The sequence below is a fragment of the Mya arenaria genome, chromosome 5 (assembly GCF_026914265.1).
Source record: "Mya arenaria isolate MELC-2E11 chromosome 5, ASM2691426v1".
Classification (NCBI taxonomy): domain Eukaryota; kingdom Metazoa; phylum Mollusca; class Bivalvia; order Myida; family Myidae; genus Mya; species Mya arenaria.
In genome coordinates this window covers 27,587,067-27,614,336 of record NC_069126.1, presented here as the reverse complement: position 1 = coordinate 27,614,336, position 27,270 = coordinate 27,587,067, and the positions used below count along the sequence as shown (strand labels likewise).

Sequence of the window (27,270 nt, the reverse complement as noted above, 5' to 3'; positions counted from 1 at the left end):
ATTCTATAAGCTGTCAGCTTAAGTCACAATCATGATTCTATAAGCTGTCAGCTCAAGTCACAATTGTGATTCTATAAGCTGTCAGCTTAAGTCACAATCGTGATTCTATAGGCTGTCAGCTTAAGTCACAATTGTGATTCTATAGGCTGTCCGCTTAAGTCACAATCGTGATTCTAAAAGCTGTCAGCTTAAGTCACAATCGTGATTCTATAAGCTGTCAGCTTAGATCACAATCAAACTAAAAGAAATGGTATAAACTAACAAGTAAAGAAATAAGACTACTGTTATTATCTATTAATTCTTAACATGTAGATTAATATAGCTATTTTTTCTTGTTAAATTTCATAGTATTTTCCTTTTTAACCCACAGTAATAAGTATATTTAGCTGTTAAAGTTGCAGTGAATTTGTATAGTATGATTATGTATACATTCAAATATTGTTGTTTTAACTTTAACAATAATTGTGCCTTGTTTTTTAAACTATCAAATTGAATTTTTATCATAGATTAAATATACAAAATCCAACCAGACTTAACAGCCTGTCCCAAATATGGCCAAGATTGATAGACCATACAACCTAGATTAAAAACACCATTTAGCCTTTATGGTCTTCCCAGATTGGCAGACCTTAAAGGCAGAATTGTCTTTATACCCCCCAAAACAAAGTTTGGGGGGGGGGGGGTATACTGGAATCGGGTTGTCCGTCTGTCCGTCTGTCCGTCCGTTTTTTTTTGTCCGGGATTCATCTTTGTCGTTATTGAACAAATCTTTTTCAAACTTTCAAATATTAATGACCATGATGTAAACCTGTGCCTCCGTGGATTTGGTCAGAGTCGCATGATCCTGAGTGGAGTTGTGGCCCCTTAATGAGTTAAATTGGGCAAAATTAGCTTTGTCCAGGATTCTTCTTTGAAGCTATTGAGCAAATCTTTTTCAAACTTTCAAATATTAATGGCTATGATGTAAACCTTTGCCTCCATGAATTTGGTGGGAGTCACATGATCCTGAGTGGAGTTGTGGCCCCTTAATGAGTTAAATTGGGTAAAATTAGTTTTGTTCGTCCTACTCCTTCGTCATTTTTGAATGAATCTTTTTCAAACTTTTAGCCATGGTGAGAACATTTGCCCCTGTGATTGTGGTTGGAATCACATGATCATGTCTCCAATTATGGCCCCTGAATAAGTTAAAATAGGCAAAAATTATACAGCTTTGTCTAGCCTAATCCTTGGTCATTTTTTCTCATTTTTTCTATAAATCTTTTTCAAACTTTCAGATGTCAATGACCATGATATGAACTGTTGAATATGTGATTTGGTGCACCTGTATTAATCAGAATGTTTGCATGGCCTTAAAAAGACCTTTAATTGATTTTGTCCTTAAAAAGACCATCAAAAGTCCTGAAGTTAGGTGCATACAGGCCTTAAATTTGTTACAATATTCGCTTTGGTGGCCTACTCCTTTGTCATTTTTCAATATATTTTTCTCAAACTTTCAGCTATCCATGACCATGATGTGAACCTTTGTATATGTGATTTTGTGCACCTGTATTATTTCCTTGGTCCTCATGTGTGGGGGGGAGGTGGTGGGGGTGGGTAAACAGAAATTGGGTTGGCAGACTGTCAAATTCACCCGTCCACCTTCATTTTGGAATATCCTGTCAGGAGTCATGACCCCTTTATGGTGAAAATGAGAGAAACAGGTTTGTTATCTCCCCTGAGGTGGGTGGGAGTGGGGTAATATTCGCTTTGGTGGCCTACTCCTTTGTCATTTTTCATCATGACCCCTTTATGGTGAAAATGAGAGAAACAGGTTTGTTATCTCCCCTGAGGTGGGTGGGAGTGGGGTAATATTCGCTTTGGTGGCCTTTCTAATGATACCATAACTAAGGCCAGGGCAAACAACCTAGACAGGGAAGGGTTGGGGGGTATTCGTTAGCCTTTGGCTTACAGTTCTAGTTTCAATCTAGGTCGTATGGTATTTTAGTCTGGGACATATGGTTCATAAACCATGGAATTTATCATAGCAATATTGTTATTTAATGATACTGAATTTGTGTCCATAGATTTTATCAAGAAGAAAGTTCTTAACACTACAGTAATTGCCTTTTTTAGTATTTTTTATTTTTAAACACAGAAAAATTTTACTTATTCGATAATTGATTGAAAATCTTTATTTCTACATAAGAAATTGTATATATGTATGTCATTAATATACTAGAGTTATGTTGAGAACCTTGTTTAAAAGTTGCTGTTTTATACCCACTTGTATTACTAGTTGTATTTTCATTAATATTGCAGATGAACTGTGTTTGAGGCTATCATGCCAGATAATGTTACTTACATATATAAATAATGGAAGTTGGGAAAGTTACTGGTATATTTACATATGGACTACTTCATCCAGGTGTGAGTAAATTGTACTGTAACAGGACTATTTGCTGATAGCCTCGATACATTTCGTGATCTACTTAACACAGACATGATTAGGCTTGTGCAAATTCACTCGACATGTGTTCATATCATCTGTAATAGTATGCACAGCAAACTGCATTATTATAATTATATAAGTAAGTCTAACCTGACTTGTTAAGCGAGATATTTTTAACTCTACTGCCCTATTCATATGCAAGTAGTGTTTCAAATCTTCTCTTATTGATCTTGCTTTGAAACATGTTCCATTTTCTTTAAAGTTTGTTCGGTAACTAAGTGTGCATTTAGACAGGCATTATGATGAACAACATCTTTGTTTTACAGTTCTATTACATGTAATGAAATCATTAGTCGTAAATTCTGTCTGTATTGAAATTATTTGTTCAATAAAGTTCAATATTCTTTGGTTATTAAATCCAGACTCTGTCAAAGCAACAAGACACATCACATTGAAAGTGTAAGAGTGGTTAAGGTGTCGGCCCCAAAAACAAGAAGTCAAAGGTCTACATCCCATAAGGGAAAGTTTTCTGGACCCAAGAAATATTTTTAATACAAGGACTGGTGTCCACCAAAAAAAACATTTTGGAAACCACAAACAAGGATCTGTTTCTACCCAGGAGACATTTTGGAAACCAAGTACTGGCTTCTCCAAGGAAACATTTTGGAAACAAGTACAGTTCTCAACCCCCCCAAAAACAAATACTGGTTTCTCCCCACAAATTATACTTATGATAAATGATGCTGAAATGCACAGACAGGTTCGGCAAACCTGATAGCTTGTGATTGGCTTGGCGCGTGCTTGGAAACCTATTGCCTCATCATTGATAAATTGCAGATGTGTTGCCACAAAGTTGCAAAAAAGTCCACACTTTTTTCGAAATGAAAAGATTACTGCACAGTCTAAACCAATCCGCGATTAAAATAAGACCCTTAGGAGACCAATGACATCTATGATCATGAATGCTAAAAAGACTGCTTGCAAACAATTGCATTTTGCAATCTCTGAAACCTTGTAGCGACCTCCACAAAATATCTGAGGGCGAGACAACTATGAATGTAATTTTTTTGTAGTAAAGAAGTTGCATCACAGTGGCAATGTCGGTGTGACCAGGGCTTGAAATAAATAATGAATGTATAATGAAGTATGTTCAAGGGAAATTGATGGAGGTTTTGCTCTTTATTTCAACTGAAAATTCCCAATTTCTTACTTAATCTTGATTTTAAAACTCTTTGTGATTATAGTGAAGATAATTTCCTTTAAACTCCAAAACCACTTAATAACGAAACAAACAACAGATTACTATACAAAATAGTGAGCTTGAAGTTGAAGGACAAAGCAGCTAAATCATATAAAATGACTTTATTTCCATACTACACTTTTACTTCAATCAAATTTTAACAACATGACTGACAATTTCTATTTTCTATGCTTTTTTTTAAAATATGAACAAATCGAGTGCACATGCAACTAAAAATTCTTAAGTTTTTGAAGTTACACACAGTGTTATGAAACAGTTTTCTATTTGCTTGACAAGAATCAAATAAATAACAATTCTTAAAAGTAAGGAAATGCATGAATTCTAGATTTGTAAGGTAAAAATCTTGTGAAATAGGAGTAGTGTATACATACCATTCACAAAAATAAACAGATTTATAAAGCAAAATCCAAATTACTTGTCAGGAACTGAATAATGTTCGAGTACACATGCATATCTGTTATTCAGTTTCCCCAGTCTGGACCTTAAATCTTGTTGACAGGATTGCTGGCTCAATTTGCATTATATATTTTTTTGAGGAGATTAAAAGCTTCCACAAATCTATGGACAAGAATTAAATTTGACATTTGAGGAATAAAGCTCCCAATTTTAGCTAATCCAATAAACTTTTCATCAACATCAATTTTAAACAAATGTCAATGAATAAAAGATTCTTTGAAATTCAAGCTTTATTCATATCTTAAAATAGCAGTTCTCTCTTACAAATCAATTCAGCTTTCACACTGCACCAGTTAATGGAATACTACATTTAAGAAAACAAGAGGGCCAAATGGCCCTGAATCGCTCACCTGTCATATATTGCACATTCTTCCATTATATACAAATATTGAAAATCTAAGCCTATGAACACGGGGCGTGGCCAATTTTGACCCCAGGGCTAAAGTTTGAACAATCTTAATAGTGGTCCGATAAACGATGCTTCATACCAAATATCTAAGGCCTTCGCCTTTTGGTTTCAGAGAAGAAGATTTTTTAAGTTTTCATCATATACATATATAAGGAAACCCATGACCGCCCGGGTGGGGCCATTTTTTGACCCCAGGGCCAAAGATTGAACAATATTGGTACAAGTCAACTAGATGATATATCATGCCAAATATCTAAGCTTTTGTCACTACTTGATTTTATGTGTGTATCTATATATGTATATTTGTTATTAATTGTTGTATGTGGCCCATATTGAAAATTGGTATGTGTACTAAATATGTTATCCAGTTTAAATAAAGACGTTACTTGTCTTTGTGAGTTCGGAGAAGATTTTTTAAGTTTTCACTATAACACATATAGAGAAAACCCATCAGCCCCGGGGTGTGGCCAATTTTTGACCCCGGGACCATAATTTGCACAAACTTTGTAGAGGTCCACTGGACGATGAATCATGCCAAATATCTAAGCTCTAGTCCAAGTAAGTTCAAGGGAGAAGATTTTTGAAGTTTTCACTATAAACATATAGAGAAAACCCATGACCCCCCGGGGCGGGGCCAATTTTGACCCCAAGGCCATAATTTGAACAATCTTTGTAAAGGTCCACTAGACGATGAATCATGCCATATCTAAGCTCTAGTCCAAGTAAGTTCAGAGGAGAAGATTTTTGAAGTTTTAAAAATAAACATATAGAGAATACCCGACCCCCTGGGGCGGGGCCAATTTTGACCCCAGGGCCATAATTTGAACAAACTTTGTAGAGGTCCACTGGACGATGAATCATGCCAAATATCTAAGCTCTAGTCCAAGTAAGTTCAAGGGAGAAGATTTTTGAAGTTTTCACTATAAACATATAGAGAAATCCCATGACCCCCCGGGGCGGGGCCAATTTTGACCCCAAGGCCATAATTTGAACAATCTTTGTAAAGGTCCACTAGACGATGAATCATGCCATATCTAAGCTCTAGTCCAAGTAAGTTCAGAGGAGAAGATTTTTGAAGTTTTAAAAATAAACATATAGAGAATACCCGACCCCCTGGGGCGGGGGCCAATTTTGACCCCAGGGCCATAATTTGAACAAACTTTGTAGAGGTCCACTAGACGATGAATCATGCCAAATATCTAAGCTCTAGGCCAAGTAAGTTCAGAGGAGAAGATTTTGTAAGTTTTCACTATAAACTTATAGAGAAAACCCATGACCCCCCGGGGCGGGGCCAATTTTGACCCAAGGGGCATAATTTGAACAATCTTGGTAGAGGACCATTTGGTGATCCTACCTACCATATATCAACGGCCTAAGCCTTGTGGTTTGAGAGAAGAAGATTTTTAAAGTTTTTTCTTTTGGTTGCCATGGCAACCAGAGTTCTGCATGGAATTGAATTCTTTGAACAACTTTGATAGAAGACCACCCAAGGAACATCCCTATGAAGTTTTATTAATATTGGCCCAGTGGTTAAGGAGGAGATGTCTTTTAAGTAAATTGTTGACGCACGCCGGACAAAAGGCAATCACAAAAGCTCACCTTGTCACAAAGTGACAGGTGAGCTAAAAAGCGATACATGCGCACAGGCATGATACTAATATCTTTCAAATTTAAATTGAGAAGTTTAAGAGCAATTAAATTTAAGCTCAAGTTACAATCAAAACTCTTTGATCCTTCAAAATAGGAAATAACATCAAGCAAAATGTCATAAAACAAAAACACCTTTAAAACTATTCTGCCCATTTTAAAATGGAATTTGAGAGCCACATGGTTTCATTTTATTTAAAACAATAGTATGCAGGCGTAAAAGGTGTCTTTATTTCTTTAATCCAATCTCACATTTCTTCTCAAAACAGCATCACGCTTTCATTTCCGATTGATAACTTTCGAATAACTTGTCTTCAAAGCGCACAATAAAGGTTTATGCAAAAAAACAAACTTTAATGAACAAAACAAAAAATCACATGAATTGTTTGGAAAAATGCTGAAAATTGTTTTTCTTGAAGCGTTAGTAATGCTTTTAGCCATAAAACAACAATATTCAAACTTAAATATGAAAAAACTGCAGTCTGATCTTTAGTCAGCAGTCTTAAAACACTGGTTTCAGACATTTATGCAAAAATGGACTCATTCAAAGACAAAAAAAAATCTGCGAGAGTGTAGCCTAGCTAAAAAGGTCAAGGTGACCTTTGTGCTCCAAACAGGCCACAAGTCCGATTTAAGGAAAAAGGTAAAATAATAAAAGTAAATTTGTATGCGCAAAACTGTTCAAGTGTCTAAATGGTGATGCTTAATATGAGTTAGTTCAGTTCTTAAGTTCTATAATAAACATAGACAATATAACAGCACTATAAAGCTTAGCGATATCTAATGTACAACAATGGTGACATGCATACAATATTGCACAGGGTAAAACATGATCAATGGAAACCACTCTGTAGCTGCGTGTATGGTTGCTAAATAGTCTAGTCCCATGACCAGCGAAAAATAATGTTAATGCACTACAACATTTTTTTTCTTTTTCAATCCACAACAGTCAAAATCGTCCGTAACAAAATTTCTAATTACAGGTACATAATTCTTTTATCTATTAGCAGTTTGACCTTCACCTACATTCTGATGACCTTAAACAAGAAAAAAGTTTTCTTAGCACTACAACTTCTTTTTTCACTTCATTACAAACACTGTTCAGTCCCTTTTTCAAATCCTGCCTAACAAACACTCTAATGTTCTTCATATTAGCACTTGGACCTTGACCAATATTCTGATGACCTTGGACAACATAAAATTCTTCTAAGCACCACAACAACTTTTTTTTGGAATTCACTTCACAACAAACATGTACAGTTCAGTCTTTTTTACAAATCCTCCATAACAAACTTCCTCTTTTATGACCTATATACTAGCACTTGAACGACAGCCTGATGACCTTGACCTTTCTCAGTAGTAACGATTGGTACTTCCTGCATAGCTAACCCTAGGAGGCTGCTGCCCAGGATACGTCACCTGAAAAAATAAAGCTTTTAGTTAAGTTAAAGATCATTAAAGACGTATCACTTTTTTATTGTATAATGCAGTTACATTATTTTTTTGAAAATAATATGCTATTGCATTTGGTAGATATCATTCTTTTCACTTTATTTCATACTTTAGATTCCTAAAAGCATAAATAATAAGTATTAGTAATTTATTTTTGACATTTAACTTCTAAGTGTGACCTTGTACAGATCTGGGTCTTGAGTGCGACACACCTGCTCATCATGGTGAAACTTGATGGCAAGTTTTTGGAAATCCTACGATGCATGGTCAAGATACAGCCTAGACAAGCTTCAATCTGGACAGGGCATACACACACCCACATACACAGAACTGCCATTGTGACAACTATGTCTCGCTCACGGAAAGTGGGCTTGACAAAAAGAAGTAACGATTTCCACACTTTTTTTTTTAATCTTGACTGACCTACCTGTGTGCTACTGGGCTGGTAGTTTGAAGTGGGCGGCGCTTGACCACGCCCTGAAAATCCTGTCACAATACTTCCCTGGAATTAGAAGTGTAAATTGTAACTGATGTGGCTCAGTTATATGCACTGAGTATTAAAATGAATTTAAAGACCAGAGCACCGCAAAGCAAACGTCAACACAAGACATCTGGGTTATTTTTATTTTTTTTTGTCGAATAAGGAACTTAAGTCAACTAATATCTCGGAGTTCTTGGACTTGCTAAACATGTGCGCCTTGTGTCCTGCAACAAGTTTCATATCTTGAATAATTTTCAATTTATGGCAAACTCGCAAATTATTGGCTATTATTCCTCAAACATGAGTTTAAAACGAAGACTTTCCATTTATAGAGATGTTAATGGCTGAATTGAAAGTGATATGTCAGTGAATAATTGAAAAAGTCTTGTTTTTTAATTGATGTAACAAGAGTGATCACGCAAAAAAATGTCAGCTTTCAGCATTTAGAACCTGTAACAAAAGATTCTACTAAATTGAAGCATGTGTTTGTACAGGGTTCTTTTATCTTTTTTCAAGGGTTAAATAGTCATAAAAATTTTAATCTGAGAGGCCCAGCACTGTGGCAATTACTTAAGTAATACGGAGTACCATTGACTGAATGAAAAGAAAAGATGAATTATTTAATAAATTTTACTGAATGCCTCAACGTTTCCTTATTTTGAATGGACAGGTTTTGAATGTTTATTATATTAGACAATATCTCAAATTATGTAACTATTAGGTGCACCACAAGATTGGTAATTACAGCTTCCACACAAGAAAAACCTGACACTGAGACAGACTACACTGAAAAACCTTTCCTTACTCTAGCTGACATTTCCTGCTGTAGAGATATAGGAATCATCCCCGGCTGCTGGCCCTGTATAGGCGCGGCACCACGAATTGCTGGCTGAAATAAAGAAACACACAATAGTGAAAAACATGGGTACACAGAATAACAACCCATTTTATATATGTTTAATTCAGGTAAAATCTTACAACATTATCATTGTCTGTGTATAATGCACGAGAGCACAACAAGAGTTAATAAGGGGCATTTCCCAATGAGATTTGTGTCTATTTATGCAAACTAAGTTGAATACCTTGAAACAAATTTTATAGGTTATTTCAAAGACAATAAATCCTCATATACACATGTAACAGCTAATGGCATTTTAATTTACCTTTCTAAATACAAACATGTGCTCCTCATAAAGATCGCTGCCATGAATGAGAAGATCAGTGAAATGCATTTTTTGAGCATATATATCCAAAAATGAACATAAGCAAATCAATGTTATTTTAACACAAATATCATACCTGAAGCTGGGGTTGTTGAAGCTGTTTATACTTGTCTCCATCACTGAAGCCGGCCTTGTCATTGGCCTGCTGCAACTGCTGTTGGAGCGGAATATTTGATGAATGGGGGGAGGCAAGGTACCCTGTAAGAAAAAGCAGTTAATGCTCCAGTTATAAAGTGGATTGACCAAGACATTGGCTTACTACAATTGTTGCTGGAGCGGAATATTTAATGAATGGGCAGAGGCAAGTTACCCTGACACAACAGGCAGGTAACACATCTGTAATAAAGTGAATTGACCACGACATTGGCTTGCTGTAAATGCTGCTGGAGCCGAATATTTGATGAATGGGGAAGGCAAGGTGCCCTGAAAGAACAGGCGGGTAACACACTGATGTTATAAAGTCTGATATCAGGTGATTATTAAATCTGCCCCTTTTGTTTAAAAAATATAAACATTTTTTGGTGTAAACCAATGATAAAAGCTAGAGTTATGGGCCTCCCTGAACATCTCCTGTACATGTGTGTACTGTCTCTGGCAGCATGTGTGCCAAAACTCTCCTGATTGTTTTGAATGGTTTTAGTGTGATGCCCAGTGTTAATATTTTTGAAAAACAAAGACAATGACATAGTACATATGCTTTTTTACCTTTGAAAAACAGACGATCTCAGAAAAAAACAGAAGTAAGAAGCATATTCTTTTCCCTATCAAAAATGTAAGTATGACAAATTGAAACATATGTAACCTTTACTGGGCTGCTCTCTCCTTTGCATCTGATAGGAAGTGAGAAGTAAGAATGCCCAGGCTCCTTTGTCATCTGATGTTGGTGATGGGGCCAAGTATAACAAATGGAAACAAAATGAACCCTTACCAGGCTGCTGAATTCTCGGCATCTGGTAAGGAGTGGGATACCCAGGCTCCATTGTCTTTGGATGCTGGTGTTGGGTGTAATGGCTCGGGTATGATGTAAAAGCTGACTGGCCCGTGGGTTGGTATTTTCCTGCCGGTGACTTTGTGGTGGTGAATGCAACTGATGACTGTTGGAAGGAATGGACAGGCTGACTGCCGTAACTGACGGAGCTTGGCTGGGTCTGGTAGGTCACAGGCTCTGTGGAAACATATTAATTTGTAGAACAAAACATACAATATCATATCATTTTTTCCTGCACATACTTGTTTAACATTTGTAATACACATCTTTAAACTACCAGTAAACAAGTGCAGTGTTGATTTTTCGTGGAAATATTTTTACCAAAGTAACTTCCAAATTGGGAAAATGTTCAGATTTTGTGGAAGTGGCAAAAAATGCCAAATAATAGCTAATAAACATGTCTTTACCGTTATTTACAGGATATACTGTGTAAAAGCAAGTTTTGAGAATATCTTGTTAATTCTTCACTTTTAATCCTTGTTTTTACTCATTCCATGCTTTCTACCATATTGGGAAAAAATGGGGATAACAATTTGTAAAATTTGATACTTTTTATTAGAGGATACAGCTTATAAAAGGCCATAGATTGCACAAAGAAAGAAGACTGAAATAACATCATAGCATTTCCCAGCATTGTTTCCCTATACCATAAATGGAGATCATCTTCAGGCCACCTCAATGAGAACCCTGATAAAATCTCCAAAATAGACTCACTGAAGTCTCCCTGTGTGGAGTGTGAATAATGTGCGGCAGTGGCGGCCTTCTTATTCTCGTACTGCTGGTACCCAGATGTCGGTGTGGGAGAGGGGCTGCGGGGACGCTTCAGAGGTACATTGGGCACCGGCTTAAATATAGAATATGAGGAGGTAAGTATTTTTCATACTGCTGGTACCCGAATGTTGGGAAACATTGGGCACCAGCCGATATATAGAATGTGAGGAGGTTAGTATTTCTCATACTACTGGTTCCCAGATGTGGAAAAACATTGGGCACCGGCTGAAATGAGGTATTTGAAGTTAAGAATTTCTTGTACTGCTGGTATCTTGATTATTATCAGGGGGAGACACTCTTTGGACATTATAAGGGAACATTTTGAACAGGCTGAAATATGGAAAATTATAATTTAATGGCTTGGATTCACTTCTTGATAAGACTTCTTAAGTTGGAATTTTATTACCCTTATTTTTTCCTTCAAAATGATGCTAACACTTCGACAGCCTATTATTTTAGTTCTACTTTATCAATACATGACAAATGATGACATCATGTTAAAACAAGTGGATAAATTGAATTCTGATCACCAGATTTACCCTCAGTAGTTTGACATTTTTAAGTTTTAAGGTAAAATGAACCTATCAGCTTACGGCAATGATGCTCTGAGTATGCCTGTACATGGTTGGTCTGCCGGGGTGGTGCAGCACTGGGTGTGCTGACACAGGGGTCATTCCAGCCTGCGGGTAGATAGTGGGGGGCTGGTTCATCTCACTACAAGATTGTACAAATTATAGCACAAGTGAAATGTTTTTAGCACATAGTGAAACGTTTCTGCATGCACAATATCATGAAATACTTAAATTTATGTTCTTTTGATTTTAAGAATAATGCTAGAATGAAGCTGAACCAACTGCATGTTTCATCCATAACCAGGACCAAAGCTGTACACATGTAAAACCCAATTACAAAAACTAAGGTGAACTAGAGGGTTTCCATTTCTTTGCTAAATAAGCAACATAAAAAAATCCTGTAGCTCACTTTGTATATATTTTTACAGGTTTTTTTTTTCAATATAATCAATATAAGTTTCATCTTAAGATCTGTGAGCGCCCTAGGGTTTCAGCTAGGCATTGTAAGAAGGGGGCTGCCTCCTGCACTTTTTTGTCTCCACCCCCTCCCCCTCTTCATTCATAGAGCCCTTACTCTTTCTGCTGGGCTCGTTTCCTAGTCTCATCCTCCTGGTGAAGCACTTTCTTCAGCTGGGAAAAATAGTCATGCTTCTCCTGGCGTAGCTGTTCCAACTTCTTCTCAAGCTGAGTTATCTATAGACAGAAAATTAATCAATTTTTCAAGCTGGGTTATTTACAGACAGAAAATCAATCAATCTTTTCAAGCTGGGTTATCTACAGACAGAGAATCGATCAAACTTTTTATGCTGGGTTATCTATAGACAGAAAATCAATCAATCTTTTCAAGCTGGGTTATCTACAGACAGAAAATCAATCAATCTTTTCAAGCTGGATCATCTACAGATAGAAGATCAATCGATATCCTCATGCTGGGTTTATATCTACAAACAGAAAATCAACTGAAACGGTCCAGTAAAACCGTTCTAATGAGCATAAAACAATGGAATATAATTTGAACAAAAATGCAGCAAAATTTGAACTGATATATTGTGGTACATTGTACATGAACATGTTCATGTGTGTCGAATATATATTGTACTACATAGTTCTTCAGTAATGTGTGTGTCTATGTCTTCTGAGCCTGGGGAGTGCCCCCCCTAAAATTGTTTTTACAATCAAATGCTCTATTTCTGATTCAATGAGATAAAATTCCACCTGCAGATCTTTGCCATTTTTGGCAACAATCACTCACAGTATTCAATCACTCACAGTATTCTTTGTTCACTCGCATTTTGCACATATGTGAGTCGAAATTCAAGCAATGACACAGCAACATTGCCAACCTGTTCTTTCGTCTGTTCCAGTGTGAGGTTATTGTCCTCTTCTTTCTTCTTCTTCAGCTCCTTCTCCCGCTTCTGTTGCTCAAGCATGGCATCTTGCTCCTGCTCAGCTGAAATATCAAACACCATTTATTAATTTTATTGGTTTATATAAATTAATTTTAAGTTAGATTTATTGTGAAGACAGCTAAAACCTGATAATAATCACAGTTAAGTCTGTTTCCAGGACAGAAACAAGTACTGTGTCATTTCTGCTGCTGACCCATGGACCCAAGATAACCCACTAGTCGTAAATATCATGCTGTGAAATATTTTGACTGAGTTACCTGTTAATTGTGTGAATTTTTGAAAGTGATAAGAAATCTTAACAAGAAATTTTACCTAGTTACCTATTTTTTAACAAATATACCCATATTCAAATTGTTCCTTAATATCATGCTTAGAAATATTCTGACCAAGTTTCATGAAGAGCGGATTGTATTTTTGGAGTGGAAAAAAACTATAATGCAAAATTGTACATGCCACATAAACAATGACAATGTGTTCACCTTGCTTTTTGCGTTCCCTTTCCTGCTGTATGTGTCGCTTCAGAGCCTGATACATCAACTTTGTCATCTTGGGTCTCTCCAGCAGGGCTGGCATCTTTCAGCTTTCTTAAATCAACAAAAAAATCAGTGTTAGATAAATCCAGATTTTAAACCATGAATAAACACATTAGTCTTGACTTGATAACTCATCAAGTTCAATAATGGAAAGATAGAAGTGCTGAAGGTTTCAGTAACTTTTGGGATTATGATAGTGTGAATCAATTGGAGATTGTTTTAAGGGTGAAATTTGAGTTTATATCCTGATATAATGATGATGCTGTTAGAACTAGCAGCTACTGTGCTGATTCTTCTTGGGCTGTTACTAAAACCAGGGCTGCAATACACTACAATTCTTGTTCAGGAAAGCATTCAGGTATTATTATTATATTGCAATGAAAAATATGTTTTCGTTAAAAACATATAGTTATGTAAACACAATTCATATACTCACAAAAAAGCTTAATTAAATGAACCGTATCTAAGTTTATTCCGTTTCTATAAATTTCATGTAAGGCATGTAAACATAGATAAATAAAAACATACATTTACCCAGCTAATAGTACAGTTTGATATTAAAATTGCCTTTTTTTAAAACCTGTCTTCACTATTGACATTATGTTGGTTAATATTATAACCAGGGCTCTCGCGAGAGGGCGACTTGGGCGAAGTGGTCGCCTAAAATTCCCAGACTTCGCCCATTTGTATCATCAAAGCGACATTGACTTCGCCGAAAATTTTAGCACATTGTAAATCTGTTAATCAGCGAGTATTTGGCCAATGTCCCATTAGTCAAAACATCACAATAAGTCATTCATACAAATTGGTAATCTCCTAATCCGATAATTTGGCCGTGTCATCCAATTACCAAAACATCGCCAGTAGGCGGAGCTATTGAAAGTTAACCAATCAGAATGTACATTCAGAAGACCCTGTTCAAATGATATAAGTTCGTTAAAATGAGATAGAATTGGAGACATAATTATGAAAAATCGTGTCAAGCATTAATTTAAGTTAAAAAGTAATTAATATATGAATTGAACAAACAATGCAAGACATTTAAACATTGTTGCTTTTGAAGCAGACGGTCATAAAAATTGATTGGTTTTAGTGAAATGTTCATGATGAAAAATGATTTGTAAACACAAAATAATATTTTTTTGCTTTATGTAGAGTTTACTTACAGTAATTTTCTCCTGTCACAGTCACAATGTCAAAAAAAAATCGGCGAGATCGCCATTTTGTCAGAACAATTTTCCGAGTTATTTTTTCAACTTCCCATTATGCATACATGTGATAACGTCCCGGACGTCCGGGATTGTCCCGGAAATCGTATCTCTGTCACGGAGTCACGGAGGGTGCATGTTTGTCCCGGAAAGTCATAAAAAAAAAACGAAAAAAAAAATCTCGGAATCGGAATCGATTATCTTAATTTTACCAATGTAAGTCAGCTATTTTGCCTGTCCGGGACACTGGTCGTAAAACACAGGACATGTTGACACTAATCCGTTAATTGGTACGTGTGTCGTCGAGGTCATCGTCAATCACCCGATAAATGATCTATCGGCCTATTGTTGTGCTTAACGAGTGGGGGAGGGTTCTTGTATACAAATTCATTGTTTTCATATGGATTTGTTTGGTCTTATGAATGATAGCTTTTAATTGATGAATTGATATTTTTCACACATTTTACCAACAAACGAGCATGAAGGTAAGTTCAAAGAAAGTGACAAAATGAGTAAAAAAACAAAATTAAAACACGGAAAACATCCCATATTCCTTTCAAATTTCAAAGTCGATACGTCGTTATACTTTAAACAACTTACGCGTCCATAAGAATTTTAGTGTTTTGACCTTTTTTCTGAACTATCGTGTGTATTTTTACGCCGAAATAAAACTGACGATATGGGGTTTACAGGTGGTTATATAGAGTGCTTTAATCACGTGACCATGGTAAGTCACGTGATCGCTTTATACAGCCGATTGTTGACACGTCCCTCTATCAAAATTATATGCATCTCCAAACGGAAAAAAGCTCATCGACTGGAAAATCTTCTTTATCGTCTGGAAAATATTGTGTGTCATAAATTGCAAACGTTTTAAATGTGATGAAAAAATAAATATTTTGTAACGCATGTTCTCAAAAGCGCGGGAAAACAGGTGCCCGTATAGTTGTTTATTTCCTGTTTTGATGAAACCGAAAGTAGACTGCATATCCTCCTGGTTACCACTTCATTTAAAGCCTGGGAAAATATCTGGTGGTTTTATTTTTTCAAGAAAATGCAGAAAAAAAACAACCATGTCAAGTAAAAAATACGTCTTGGCAGTCAAAATAGGTACATTTTCCCGACGTTAAAAACGACTAAAATAGCCCCAGATATGCTATAGAATGCACCACAGACTTTCCCCATTTAAAAAAATTTCAGGGGGGGGGGGGCATGCCCCCGGACCCCCCTAGTGTGCGTTGACATTACGACGAGTGTCCCGGAATCGACCCAAGAAAGTATCACATGTATGCATTATGTATTGGTAAATTTTTCATCAAGGACACTGATTTAAATGTCATTTGGTTCTTAAATGTCAGCATATTTAAAATTATTTAGCCAGAGACAAGTAAATAACAGCACAGCTGAATGTGACATTCGTACCCTATCCCGAACGTACAAAAACAAGATTCGTCCCCCTACTTTATTGACAGTTCATTAATGAGGTCAGGCCTAAAAAAAAAAAATTGTTTGGTTAGGGTTACATCCTTTTCAAAAATAGGTAGGGTAGGTAGGCTTTTTATTTTTTTTTATTTTTTTTTTTTATTAGGCTTTATATAAGAATATCATTTTCATCATTGGAGAATGGTGTTAAAGCTATCTTCTGTATAAGCATTTAAGGTTTAAACTACATATTGAAAAGCAATTTAAAAAAAAAAAAAACGAAAAAAAAAAAAAAAAAATTTTTTTAGTTTTTCATTTTTTTTTTCAAACTGACTATAAAAACGGTAGGGTCGGCGCCTATTCCGTAGGTAGGGTCGGGTAACCCGAACCAAATGTATTTTTTTTTTAGGCCTCATTATGATTATTTCAAATCTTTTGATGTATTTTTTTGGTTCATTTTAGACGCTATTTGGAGATAAACTATGTGACATTAACAAATACACTTTTGCTGAGCCAAAAATGATACATAATTTTATGAACATTTTATATAGTTATAGCAATCAATTTGAATGTGAATATAAACTGAGGTGTGTGGTATGGCATAGTTTTTGTATCAGGTGTTATGAAAAGTATCACTTCTCACTAAAGTCTCCCCACTTCTCCCTAAATTGACTGAAGGGAGAAGTCACTTCTCCCAAAATTTTCAGCCTAGTGAGAGCCCTGATAACAGGAAGGCACGACTCACACCTCTCAGTCTTTTCATGCCAAATATTAGATATTTTTATTTCCATCAGTTTTCCTTCAAAAATGTTTTGCAAAAGGGTCAATCAAGAGTCTGATATCAATTTGAACTTTGAATAACTTCCGTTATTGTGCAATTCCGGACCAATAGCTGCGTTAACGTGCAATTCTAAACCAATACAGGGCTTAAAACTGCTGTGCTTTGTTTGCTACTGAGTTCATGACATTGGGTGTGGATGCCATGAGTCTGCCGACACCAAAAATCCTAAAAAGACTCTGCATAATATATTAATGTGAACTACATTGTAGGACCAAATTTTAGTAATAATCTACTCATTGATCGGTCGCAGGGTGTCAAATATTAAGATGACCATAAATATGATTATAGTTTGAAAATAAATAATAGAAATTGGCTGCATTATCCAATGGCCTTATTGTGAAATCTCCGCCAAATGATCTCCACAAGTTGCCGTCTTGTTGTCAATTTGTCCGAATTATGTTGTCCGAAAACAACTAATCTTATAATTGATAATGAGGTTTTTAAACTGCTGAACTACAACTGCTTGTTTAATATATATGCTATCGAACAAAAGTACATCAGTTCGAATAAATAGACGGTTGACAACGAGATTTGCAACATGTATAGGCCTTAATTAACATTTTACCTGAATGTTTTGCCTAATTGATTTCCAGACTGGTTCACAGACTTCTTCGTGAGGGTTGGGTGTAAATATCGATCGAAAGTTGTTGTTGTTGTTGATGAGATTATTATTATGATGATGATGATGAGTATGAGGATAAGAATTATTGGAAAGTTGTTGGTGATGTAGTTATTAATGTTGTTGATGAGTATGAGGATGATAAATCGTCAGTTAAGTAACGACAATGCGGAGCCAATGATTACGATGGCAGGGGCATTGGACAGGTGTCAGGAATGGTCGCAACAATCATACATTAATGTAACTTAGATGTACATAACGATGTCATGAGTGACTCTGGAATGGTAAACTACTATCAATAAACAGCCATGATACTGAATTAAAAGGCGAGAAATGCCAAGCTACCTATCGGCGACAAGACAAGTGTACAACGCTTTCTAGTCAAATTGCCCCCTAGTCAAATAGACCCCATTTCGGTCAAATGGCCCCCTAGCACATTTTAAAATTGGTCAAATAGCCCCCAAAAAACGCCCCCCATTTTTTTTTTTATATGTATGTATGCATACTTATTTTATTCCAAAACATTTTTAAACCTTCATTTTTACAAAATGAAGTGCAATTAACATTATTTGTACATTAATAAATCTGACAATTTTACCACGTAAGAATATCAAACGTTTTAATATATTACTTATAAATAATACATTAATACATCAAATCTACATTTTAAATGCCATAAGTTTTTGGTGTTTTTCTTTATTTTAATATTGATTACGCATCGAAATTGAGTAACAACAAGAAATTATATAATTTAACTTTTTTTTAAATTTTGAAATAATTTACATTTTATTCACATCTATGAATCAAAGTTTCCTCTTCTGACAAACAGAATGTACATAATCTATCATTAACAATATTTATTTTAAACAAAAGTGAGTTTAGCTAAAATCCTATGTATAATTCTTGTTTGAAACCATTGAATATATTGTGTGAGTACCTAAATCGGAACACTTTCGGCACTATTTTTGAAATATTTTTAGTTAGACTTGCACCACAACTACAAAATTTTCCATCAGCATACTACAATGTAGGATTCAAGACCAATTGGTTGATATATAAATGGCATTTTTCAAGATACTACCTTTATGCATGAAAAGTACTTTATTAACCGCACATATGGAACAGTTTTAATTCGTTTTTTTATGTATTCTTTTAAAATAATTGCACCATGTTCAAGTAAATTAATAATTTATGTTATTTCCAGTTTGTTTGTTTAATTGTTTTTTTGTTGTTTTTTTTGTCCTTTTTGTGAGTAAACTTTGATTATTTCAGTAAAATACAGGCTGTACCAAGTATGCTGTGAATGGGCAATCATGAAGTCTTTCCCGCACATGCCATGTTTTGACATTTGAACATGAAAAACTTTAAATGATAGCAGTATTTGAAAAAAACAACAACACTTTTATAATGGGTGTTCCATAATTAGGTACTGTTCCGATTTAGGTACTCACCCAGTATGTATTTCTTGTAACACTAAATACCAATCCATATATCTTTTTCCAATTTACATCCTGGAAAACAATGTTCCATTTAGCCCAACAGGTTGGAGTATCCTTATTTTTTATCAATTCATTATAAACTTTTTACTTCCTTTGGTTTCAAGCAAAATTTCCTAATTTGAACATTTGAATTGTAACAATTACATACTGATCGCATGGAAACACAGTATATATTGTAACTTTTTAACTCAACATTTAATACATATAGCCTTCAAATAATAATAATAATAATAATAATAATAATAATAATAATAATAATAATAATAGTAATAATAATAATGCATAACAAATACACCAAAAGGGCAAGAACTAAATGTATTGCACGTGCGGTGCTGCCATCTCCCGCACTACTCGCATTCCACTCCATGCTGCCTAGGCCGCACCTCCTTCTCACAATCTACACAAGGATAGTCCATTTTGCAACCCGAAACCGCATTATTTGAAGTCAGTTACTAAGCTAAGTGTGAACCGACTTTAATATTGTGCAAACTTGATTATTTGAAGTCAGTTATTAAGCTAAGTGTGAACCCACTTTAATCTTTCTTCAAAGGATTATTGCACAATGTGATAATTTAGATGCCCTATCTTCTCTAATTAATAAGTCTTTAATATGTGAAAATTATTTTTTTATATTTTAAAACATTTTAATTATCAACAAATGCTATTGTTTGATTAGCAATTATTTAAATGCAATATATCTTAAAGATATTACAACTTACCTTCAAATATAAATACAAATATCTTAAAAATATTATAACTTACATTCAAATATCTTAAAAATATTACAACTTACATTCAAATATCTTAAAAAATATTACAACTTACCTTCAAATATAATTTCAAATAAAAAATTGGGGGCGTTTTGACAAAATTGGGGGCGTTTTGACCATTTTTTTCCTAGTGGGGGCTAATTGACCAAAAGTGTGGGGGCTATTTGACCAAAACGGGGGCTATTTGACTTGGGGACTATTTGCCAGGTTCCGTGTACAACGACATCGCCATTGTTTGCTGCGTACCCGGGCCAGTCTCGTACATCAGAGCGATGGTGCTGTGCGTACAAGAATAGATTTCCATTATCAAACCTCTGATGTATTCACGAGAATGCTACGAACCTGGCTGGTTGACTCACCAGTAACGTCGACATGGCAGAACATATATACGTGAGCTACATTACGACGTCAGGTGAGTGGTAACGAAAACGGGTACCTCAACTTCATCTTTATGGTGACACATGAGAACAATTGAAAAGTTGAGGACATTTTTGTTCACTACGTCAACTAGGTGTATATACATTGTACACCTGTTCCGGGAATAGGATTACATGTTCGAAATAAAAACGTGCAATACTTTTAAACATACTATTGGGTATAACACTAGCATAATTCAGACTCTTACCGCATTAGCAACCTTGTAACCACTGTTTTAGTACTTTGGCCTCGAAATGACCTTGTATTTGACATTGAAGTGGTCAATGCTTTTAGTCAAGTTGATGTACATCTTGAAAGAATTAATATCCATGTGAATATTCAACCTTTTTTTAATGAAAATTGCCGTAATCAAGCATACCTTTATTTACTAAATTATTAGTTTATGGCGGCCATCATTGGGCGCCATGCTGGATTTTTCGGTCCGCACTATGCGTTTGCAATTAGTGCCATCATTTCAATATTCCACATATATTGTTAAACATTTTGGTATATAGCATTGCTTGTTATTCTTCTTTTGTAGCCACCGTCTCCTTAGATAAGCAACTTACGAGCTGATTGTCATTCCATCAATTACAAGTTACTTCGAGTCTATTTTGTGCATTTGCGTTTGTTTTAATTGATATAGAAACATCAAATGAACGCAAATATGGTTTCTTTAGTGATTTGGGTAATTCATAAACTATTTGTCTTGCTGAAAGATACGATATATATATAACCGCATGGCGATCTTAATTTATAATGAATAAAATTTAATGTAAATGTAATTACAAAATGTCTGTTATATTTTTTTCGGTGGCAGTCTTGTACGCCGTAATAGACTACAATGTCGTATTACTCATTTTGCCATAGCAGTGTGTATTTTTATAAACGACAGAGTGTGCCCGTTTTTTCATTTACTGTATAGAAACCTTTGTTTATTGGCATTACCGGTTTAATTATTATCATATGATTATCCCAACATCTTTGCAGCTCTTTATCGTATGTGATTATGTTTTACGCTCATATTAAGCATCAACATTTGATGGACTTGGTGATGTGTCTTCATGTGATTTCTTAAGTAAAGACCAACTTAACATTTTACACTTTCTGTTCTCGTCTGCGCTGACAAGGGAAGTAACCGCTACGAGGAGTCTACTCTTTTTTCCGGTACCTTTAACGACAGATTAATTCGACATTTTTCTGTAACTAACAATTTTCTAAACCAGTCAACAACTTTGTTGGTTTCCCAAAAAAGGTTGTTTATTGTTCATATTTTTACATAGCTGTCTGCTTATTCAACAATATCGTCGTACCTTTCGACAACATGTAAGTTGACTTTCATATTATAAGACACAAACGTCATGTTGTTATCGTCGTGAAGATATAATTTATTAAAAGTAACACATTTTCGCGACTTGATTTAGTTAAATACTGCTTTTTGTTAACTTGACAAATTTTATCGAAATAGGAGTCATAGACTTAGTAAAAATAAATGACAACAGACTTGTTGCCTTAACAGTTAATAAAAATATTTTTTCCTAAGAATTCTGGCAGACTTTTGCATTTCTTATATTTCGAAAGGTAAATCAGCCCACTTTGAATATTTAGTGAGTATGAGTACGAACCGACAGCCTTGTTAGATATATTGATATAGCTCTGAGCTTTATTTTTGGCAGTCATGAGATTGATCTCTTCATTTAGAACTCAACGCCCCAGTTTCACGTTATCTTTTGAATATCCCGCCCCCTAATTTTGCTACTCTGGTACTACCGAAAATTAAAATATGACTACAGTTAATTTCCTCCACACTGACTACAGTTATGTCCAAGGCTAGCTTACCTGATTGGTTGTATTCTGAATCTGGTTGTGTTCTGATCGGTCAAAGTTTGCCTAAAAATGTCTTTTAACAAATGTAAAGCTCAATAAATATGATGAGAATGTTTATCATTTCATCTCAATCCTCACTTTTTTATTGTTGACAAAGTTATTGTATAATTTAGTAAAATATGGGAGAAATGCAAGTTTGCACTCAAACACTACCTTTTCAAAATATGGTGTGATCTCAAGTATTACTACATCTGACCATTTTCTGTTTTATTTACATTGCGCTAAGTAGACGACAGCATTGTGCGGAACAATTAATCAATTAGCATTTTAATGGTATTTTTCTTAGTTGTACTTCAGGTTAATATCTTGTCATTTAAGTATCATACTTTAAATTGTATTGTTATACTATGACAAAACCTTTGAAATCACTGTTAGAATTATGCCAAATGCATGCAAATATTTACAGAAATTTGTGAATTGGAAGTAATGGTTCTGTTAATCTAAGTATGACTTTGTATGTTACTTTTTTAACACCTTTTTGTATGGTAATATTTGTTGTTTTACACTGGTTTAGTTCAGTTTAGGTCAGATCTTGTAGGTTTTTAAAGTTACTGGACCACTGTTCCAGCTCTCAAAAAAGTTAACATTGAACCCTGGATAAGTCAATGTTAGATTGATGTTCTGTTTGGTTGATTTACTTTACATATTTTTCATAAAAAAGGAGGAAAATTATCCCCACTCTCCTATTTTACATTAACACTTCCAACTTACTCAAATTAAAGATCAAGAAATAAATAACACTAAATGATGGTCATGATGATTGCTTAATTGTCATGCAACAATGATGAATACAAAACGTTGTAGATTGATTTAACCAATTGTTTTTATTTTTAGATAGGTCAATTCTTCAAAACCAATGTTTTGTGTCACAAGCTTGTATCTCAATCACATTTTTTTTAACAAATATGTCGCAAGATGGAAAAAAAGTTGAGAAAATATTAATTTCAAAAGAAAGTATGTAAAAAGCTTGAGCCAAGCAGAATGCTAAGTCATCACATTATACATTCATTGATATAATCAATAAACCTCTTAAAGTAAAATGTTTTCACATTTTATTGTCTTGCCCTATATCTAAGTAAGGCAGTATTTATACAGCAAATTTATACACTAATCTGTTTTGTTTTTTAAATCTATTAAACATGAAAGACATTTAATATTGATGGTACAAAATAATACATAACAGTCATATTTATTACAAAAAAGGATATTTCAGTGATAAAACAAAACAGACATTTACATTTTAATCTTTATAAGCACCACACTCAAGTCAATGTGAAATATATGTTGGTCAATCAAGCACAGCTGAACGATTAGGGCCTGTGTATTAAGCTAGTGTGGGATCGAATAAAATAAACAAAATGGTGTGAAAATTGTAACTGACTGAGAAAATAATTGTGAGCCAAAATAAAAAAAACTGCCAAAAGCTGCTTTATATCATTGATGGTGATCGTGCACTTCCATTGTATACAATTAGGATTGTGGCGATTAATCTTCCTTGAATACTTTCCTAACAGCATATTTCACAGTAATCAGTGTGGGTGTTTGACACTAAAGTAATAGGGTCACGGGTTCCCGAGGACACCATATATCTTTAAGGGACACCAGAATCTCAATGACATGTATTTCCTCAGATCTCCAGTGATTTACTCATTTAAGTGAAGTAAATATATCTGCATACATGTATTATAAACCAGATCTTTGTCCTGAAGCAGACAAAATAAACGTAAAATAATAAAATCTCCATGGTAAGCAATCAATGACACCATGTTGCTAATGATTGTGTTCCATGCACATTATTTATATTCAAAGCATTTCTTGTACAACAGTCATACTCATAGCATTTTTTACTATGTTTTTCTACACTGTTTTAATAGTATATGTGTATATTTATTTGTATTAGACACTTAAACTACTTAGAATTAAAGAGCCTTTCCACCATACATTATGTGAAAAGATTGGTAAAATGGGCAAAGGCTTAATAAAAGAACAATTTGTCACAAATCAATGACAATATTGGAGGGAGTCCTATCTTCAAGAAGGGACATTTGATTTCAACTGTTGTTGTCACTTTAGAATCCTTGGAAAATAGAGTTAGTGTTGACCCCTGATTTTCAATATTAAATGAATTTAAATGGATTAATTTCAGAGGAGATCCATAGTGAGAGGCAAGTCATGTCAGACTCGGACGAACCTCCGGCATTGGTTGAATCATCAGATGATGAACAGAATAAGGACTGTAAGTAATCATGATGAATCTGGTTATGCCATTTCATTGGTCTAAATAATCCCCGCAAAAAGCCCGCAAGCTCTACTCTGGTTAAATGTTAGCTGAACTTGATAAGAAATAGAATTAAGCTTGCTAATTAATAAAGTATTGATCCTTTATAATTTTTACCTTGATTCAGGGTTATTTTTCCTGAAATTGAGCCCCAATGTGAATTCTCAAAATTGTTACTGGGAGTCTAGTGATATCCTAGTTAAGTAGTTATTGTCGTATTGTTAACCACAAGGGCCTAAGTGTCAGTAAGTGGTGATTGTTTTTTAATTTCATTGAAAGTTTATTTATAGATGCATTCTTACTCTCAAATAAGATGAACCACTATTACCGGTAATACAATTGTTTAATTTACCAAAAAGGATAATTAAATACTGAAAAGAATGGTTCTTTCATGTTTAATTTGAAAGAAAGATGCATAAAACACAGTATTTTTCTTGAAAACAAACATTTCCCAATTTGGAAGGCAGTCAAAAAAATCCAAAATCAATTTATTTTAATTAAAATAATTTAATGTTCCTGAAACTTAATCATTGTGTTGATTCAGTTACGATGATTTGCATTTTTTGCAGCACTTAGTATTGTTGACAAATGGTTGAAGAAGGATGAAAAAACGCTGAAACTGCAAGAGCAGTGGATGAGGATATTTTGCTTCGCACCGTTTCTGTTTGGGTGTAATAATGTTGTACCAGCTGCCTGGGTGCGACCTCTGATCAATGTGAAACTGATCCTGAATGAGTCAAGGTAAGTACTTTGGATTTTATGGCTGGGCCTATATTTTTATATTTCTGGTAAGGGTTGCATCTTGTCCAAAAACAGGTAGGGTACATAGGCTTTTTAATTTTTTTTACAAGGCTTTATGTAAGAACGTTTTTGTCCTCATTGGGTTTTGACGTAAAAATATTCAGTATATCAGTATTTATCAGTACAAACCTTTTTAATCTACATTTTAAAACACACACACAAATATTTTATATTTTTATGGCCATGGCTTATTTAATGCTGTTTAACAGATTTTGTTTGTGACCAAACTAATTTACACCACCGGCCCTGCACTGGTAAAATGCTGTCTGTTCTAGCTCAAAGTCTTTGTTCAGCAGGGGCAGAGAAATAAAATGATGCCAACCACAAGTGTATGAATTCAGGATTGTTCACCCATAAGTCTTACTTTCCATGAATGTATAATTGATAAAGGATGATAATGTTCAGGATTAATTAGCAACCAGGATGAAAAACTGTCAGTTTCAGACTTATGGTAAAGGTGGTTTTTGCTGGACAGGTCATCTGCATAAAAAAAGAAGTAAATTGAAAATGGGCATAAATGGCTTTAAAAACAATTCCAGCAGGGGTCTTTAGCCCCGTAACCCTGTGTTGGCCCTTTTTAACAAGGTATTCATAAAGTGAAATCTGGTTCTTAGAATGACGTACGTGGTTGTTTGACTGGGCGCCATCAAACTTACCTTTGTATCAAATAATTATACCCCCACAAACGAAGTTTGAGGGGGTATGTAGGAGTGAGCTTGTCGATCGGTCGGTCTGTCTGTCGGTCGGTCGGTCGGTCGGTTTTCATGGTTTCCGGACGATAACTCATGAAAGGCTAGACAGATTTGAAAAATTTTTGGTACACAGGTGTAACATCAGAAGATACAGGTCAAGTTCGATATTGGGGCTGGTGGAGCCAAGGTCAAGGTCATTGTTACTAAAAATAGAAAAACGGTTTCCGGACGATAACTCATGAAAGGCTTGACAGATTTGAACAATTTTTGGTACACAGGTGTAACATCAGAAGATACAGGTCAAGTTCGATATTGGGGCTGGTGGGGCCAAAGTCAAGGTCACTGTTACTAAAAATAGAAAAACGGTTTCCGGACGATAAATCATGAAAGGCTTGACAGATTTGAAAAATTTTTGGTACACAGGTGTAACATCAGAAGATACAGGTCAAGTTCGATATTGGGGCTGGTGGGGCCAAGGTCAAGGTCACTGTTACTAAAAATAGAAAAACGGTTTCCGGACGATAACTCATGAAAGGCTAGACAGATTTGAACAATTTTTGGTACACAGGTGTAACATCAGAAGATACAGGTCAAGTTTGATATTGGGGCTGGTGGGGCCAAGGTCAAGGTCACTGTTACTAAAAGTAGAAAAACGGTTTCCGGACGATAACTCATGAAAGGCTAGTTTTTCTTGTCAGCAGTGTAACTTCTAAATTAATCAACAAATTTAAATAAAAGAATACATGCATGATAAAAGAAGATGCAGTGTGCAGTAACCTTGGAGTTATGGCCTCTTTTCAAAGGAATGGTTTGCCATTCCTGTGTCCAGGCGGCATTTGGGGGTATTCGTCACTCCTGTGACAGCTCTAGTTTTTGTTAGGTTTGACATACATTGTATAGTGATCAAACTTGGTATATAGGAAGATTTTATGGAGACCTTTCATGGGATTGTCTTTTTGTATTTGATTTGCAGACAATATGAGATCACATACTTTGAGTGGCAGGAGTGGGAATGTTTGGATTTACTCGACTTTGCTGTCTCGGAAACACAGAAGGCTCTGGTAAGTGAAATATTTGCTTTAAATGCTGTAAATCATTTGCTGTTTTGCATTGCGTGTATGAGGTTTTTTCTCTGCCAATTTACTTTAAAGATAATAAATGAGTGTATGACTAAATATTGATGCATCAAGAGTTTATCTTATAATT

At 35.0% G+C, this 27,270-nt stretch overlaps 2 protein-coding genes across 3 annotated transcripts in view; one reads left to right on the top strand and one right to left on the bottom strand.

Annotated features, from left to right (window-relative positions):
• Positions 1–3,775: 3,775 nt before the first annotated feature.
• Positions 3,776–17,714, bottom strand: LOC128234592 (G protein pathway suppressor 2-like). Its single transcript, XM_052948899.1, has 11 exons — positions 17,667–17,714; positions 13,577–13,681; positions 13,032–13,138; positions 12,263–12,381; positions 11,710–11,830; positions 11,060–11,189; positions 10,286–10,522; positions 9,434–9,555; positions 8,940–9,023; positions 8,081–8,155; positions 3,776–7,620 (listed from the first exon to the last, which is right to left on the bottom strand). Exons 2-11 carry the CDS (start codon positions 13,668–13,670, stop codon positions 7,555–7,557), a joined length of 1,155 nt encoding a protein of 384 aa, XP_052804859.1. The 5' UTR covers positions 13,671–13,681; positions 17,667–17,714; the 3' UTR covers positions 3,776–7,554.
• A 3,917-nt stretch (positions 17,715–21,631) lies between these two features.
• The window catches only part of LOC128234590 (E3 ubiquitin-protein ligase TTC3-like), a 62,585-nt gene continuing 56,946 nt past the window's right edge, over positions 21,632–27,270 (top strand). For both annotated transcript variants that reach the window (XM_052948897.1, XM_052948896.1), the window contains exons 1-4: positions 21,632–21,732; positions 24,440–24,529; positions 25,141–25,312; positions 27,038–27,125. In XM_052948897.1, coding sequence (XP_052804857.1) covers positions 24,466–24,529; positions 25,141–25,312; positions 27,038–27,125 — 324 coding nt within the window. In that variant the 5' untranslated portion in view covers positions 21,632–21,732; positions 24,440–24,465. The remainder of the gene's footprint in view (positions 21,733–24,439; positions 24,530–25,140; positions 25,313–27,037; positions 27,126–27,270) is intronic.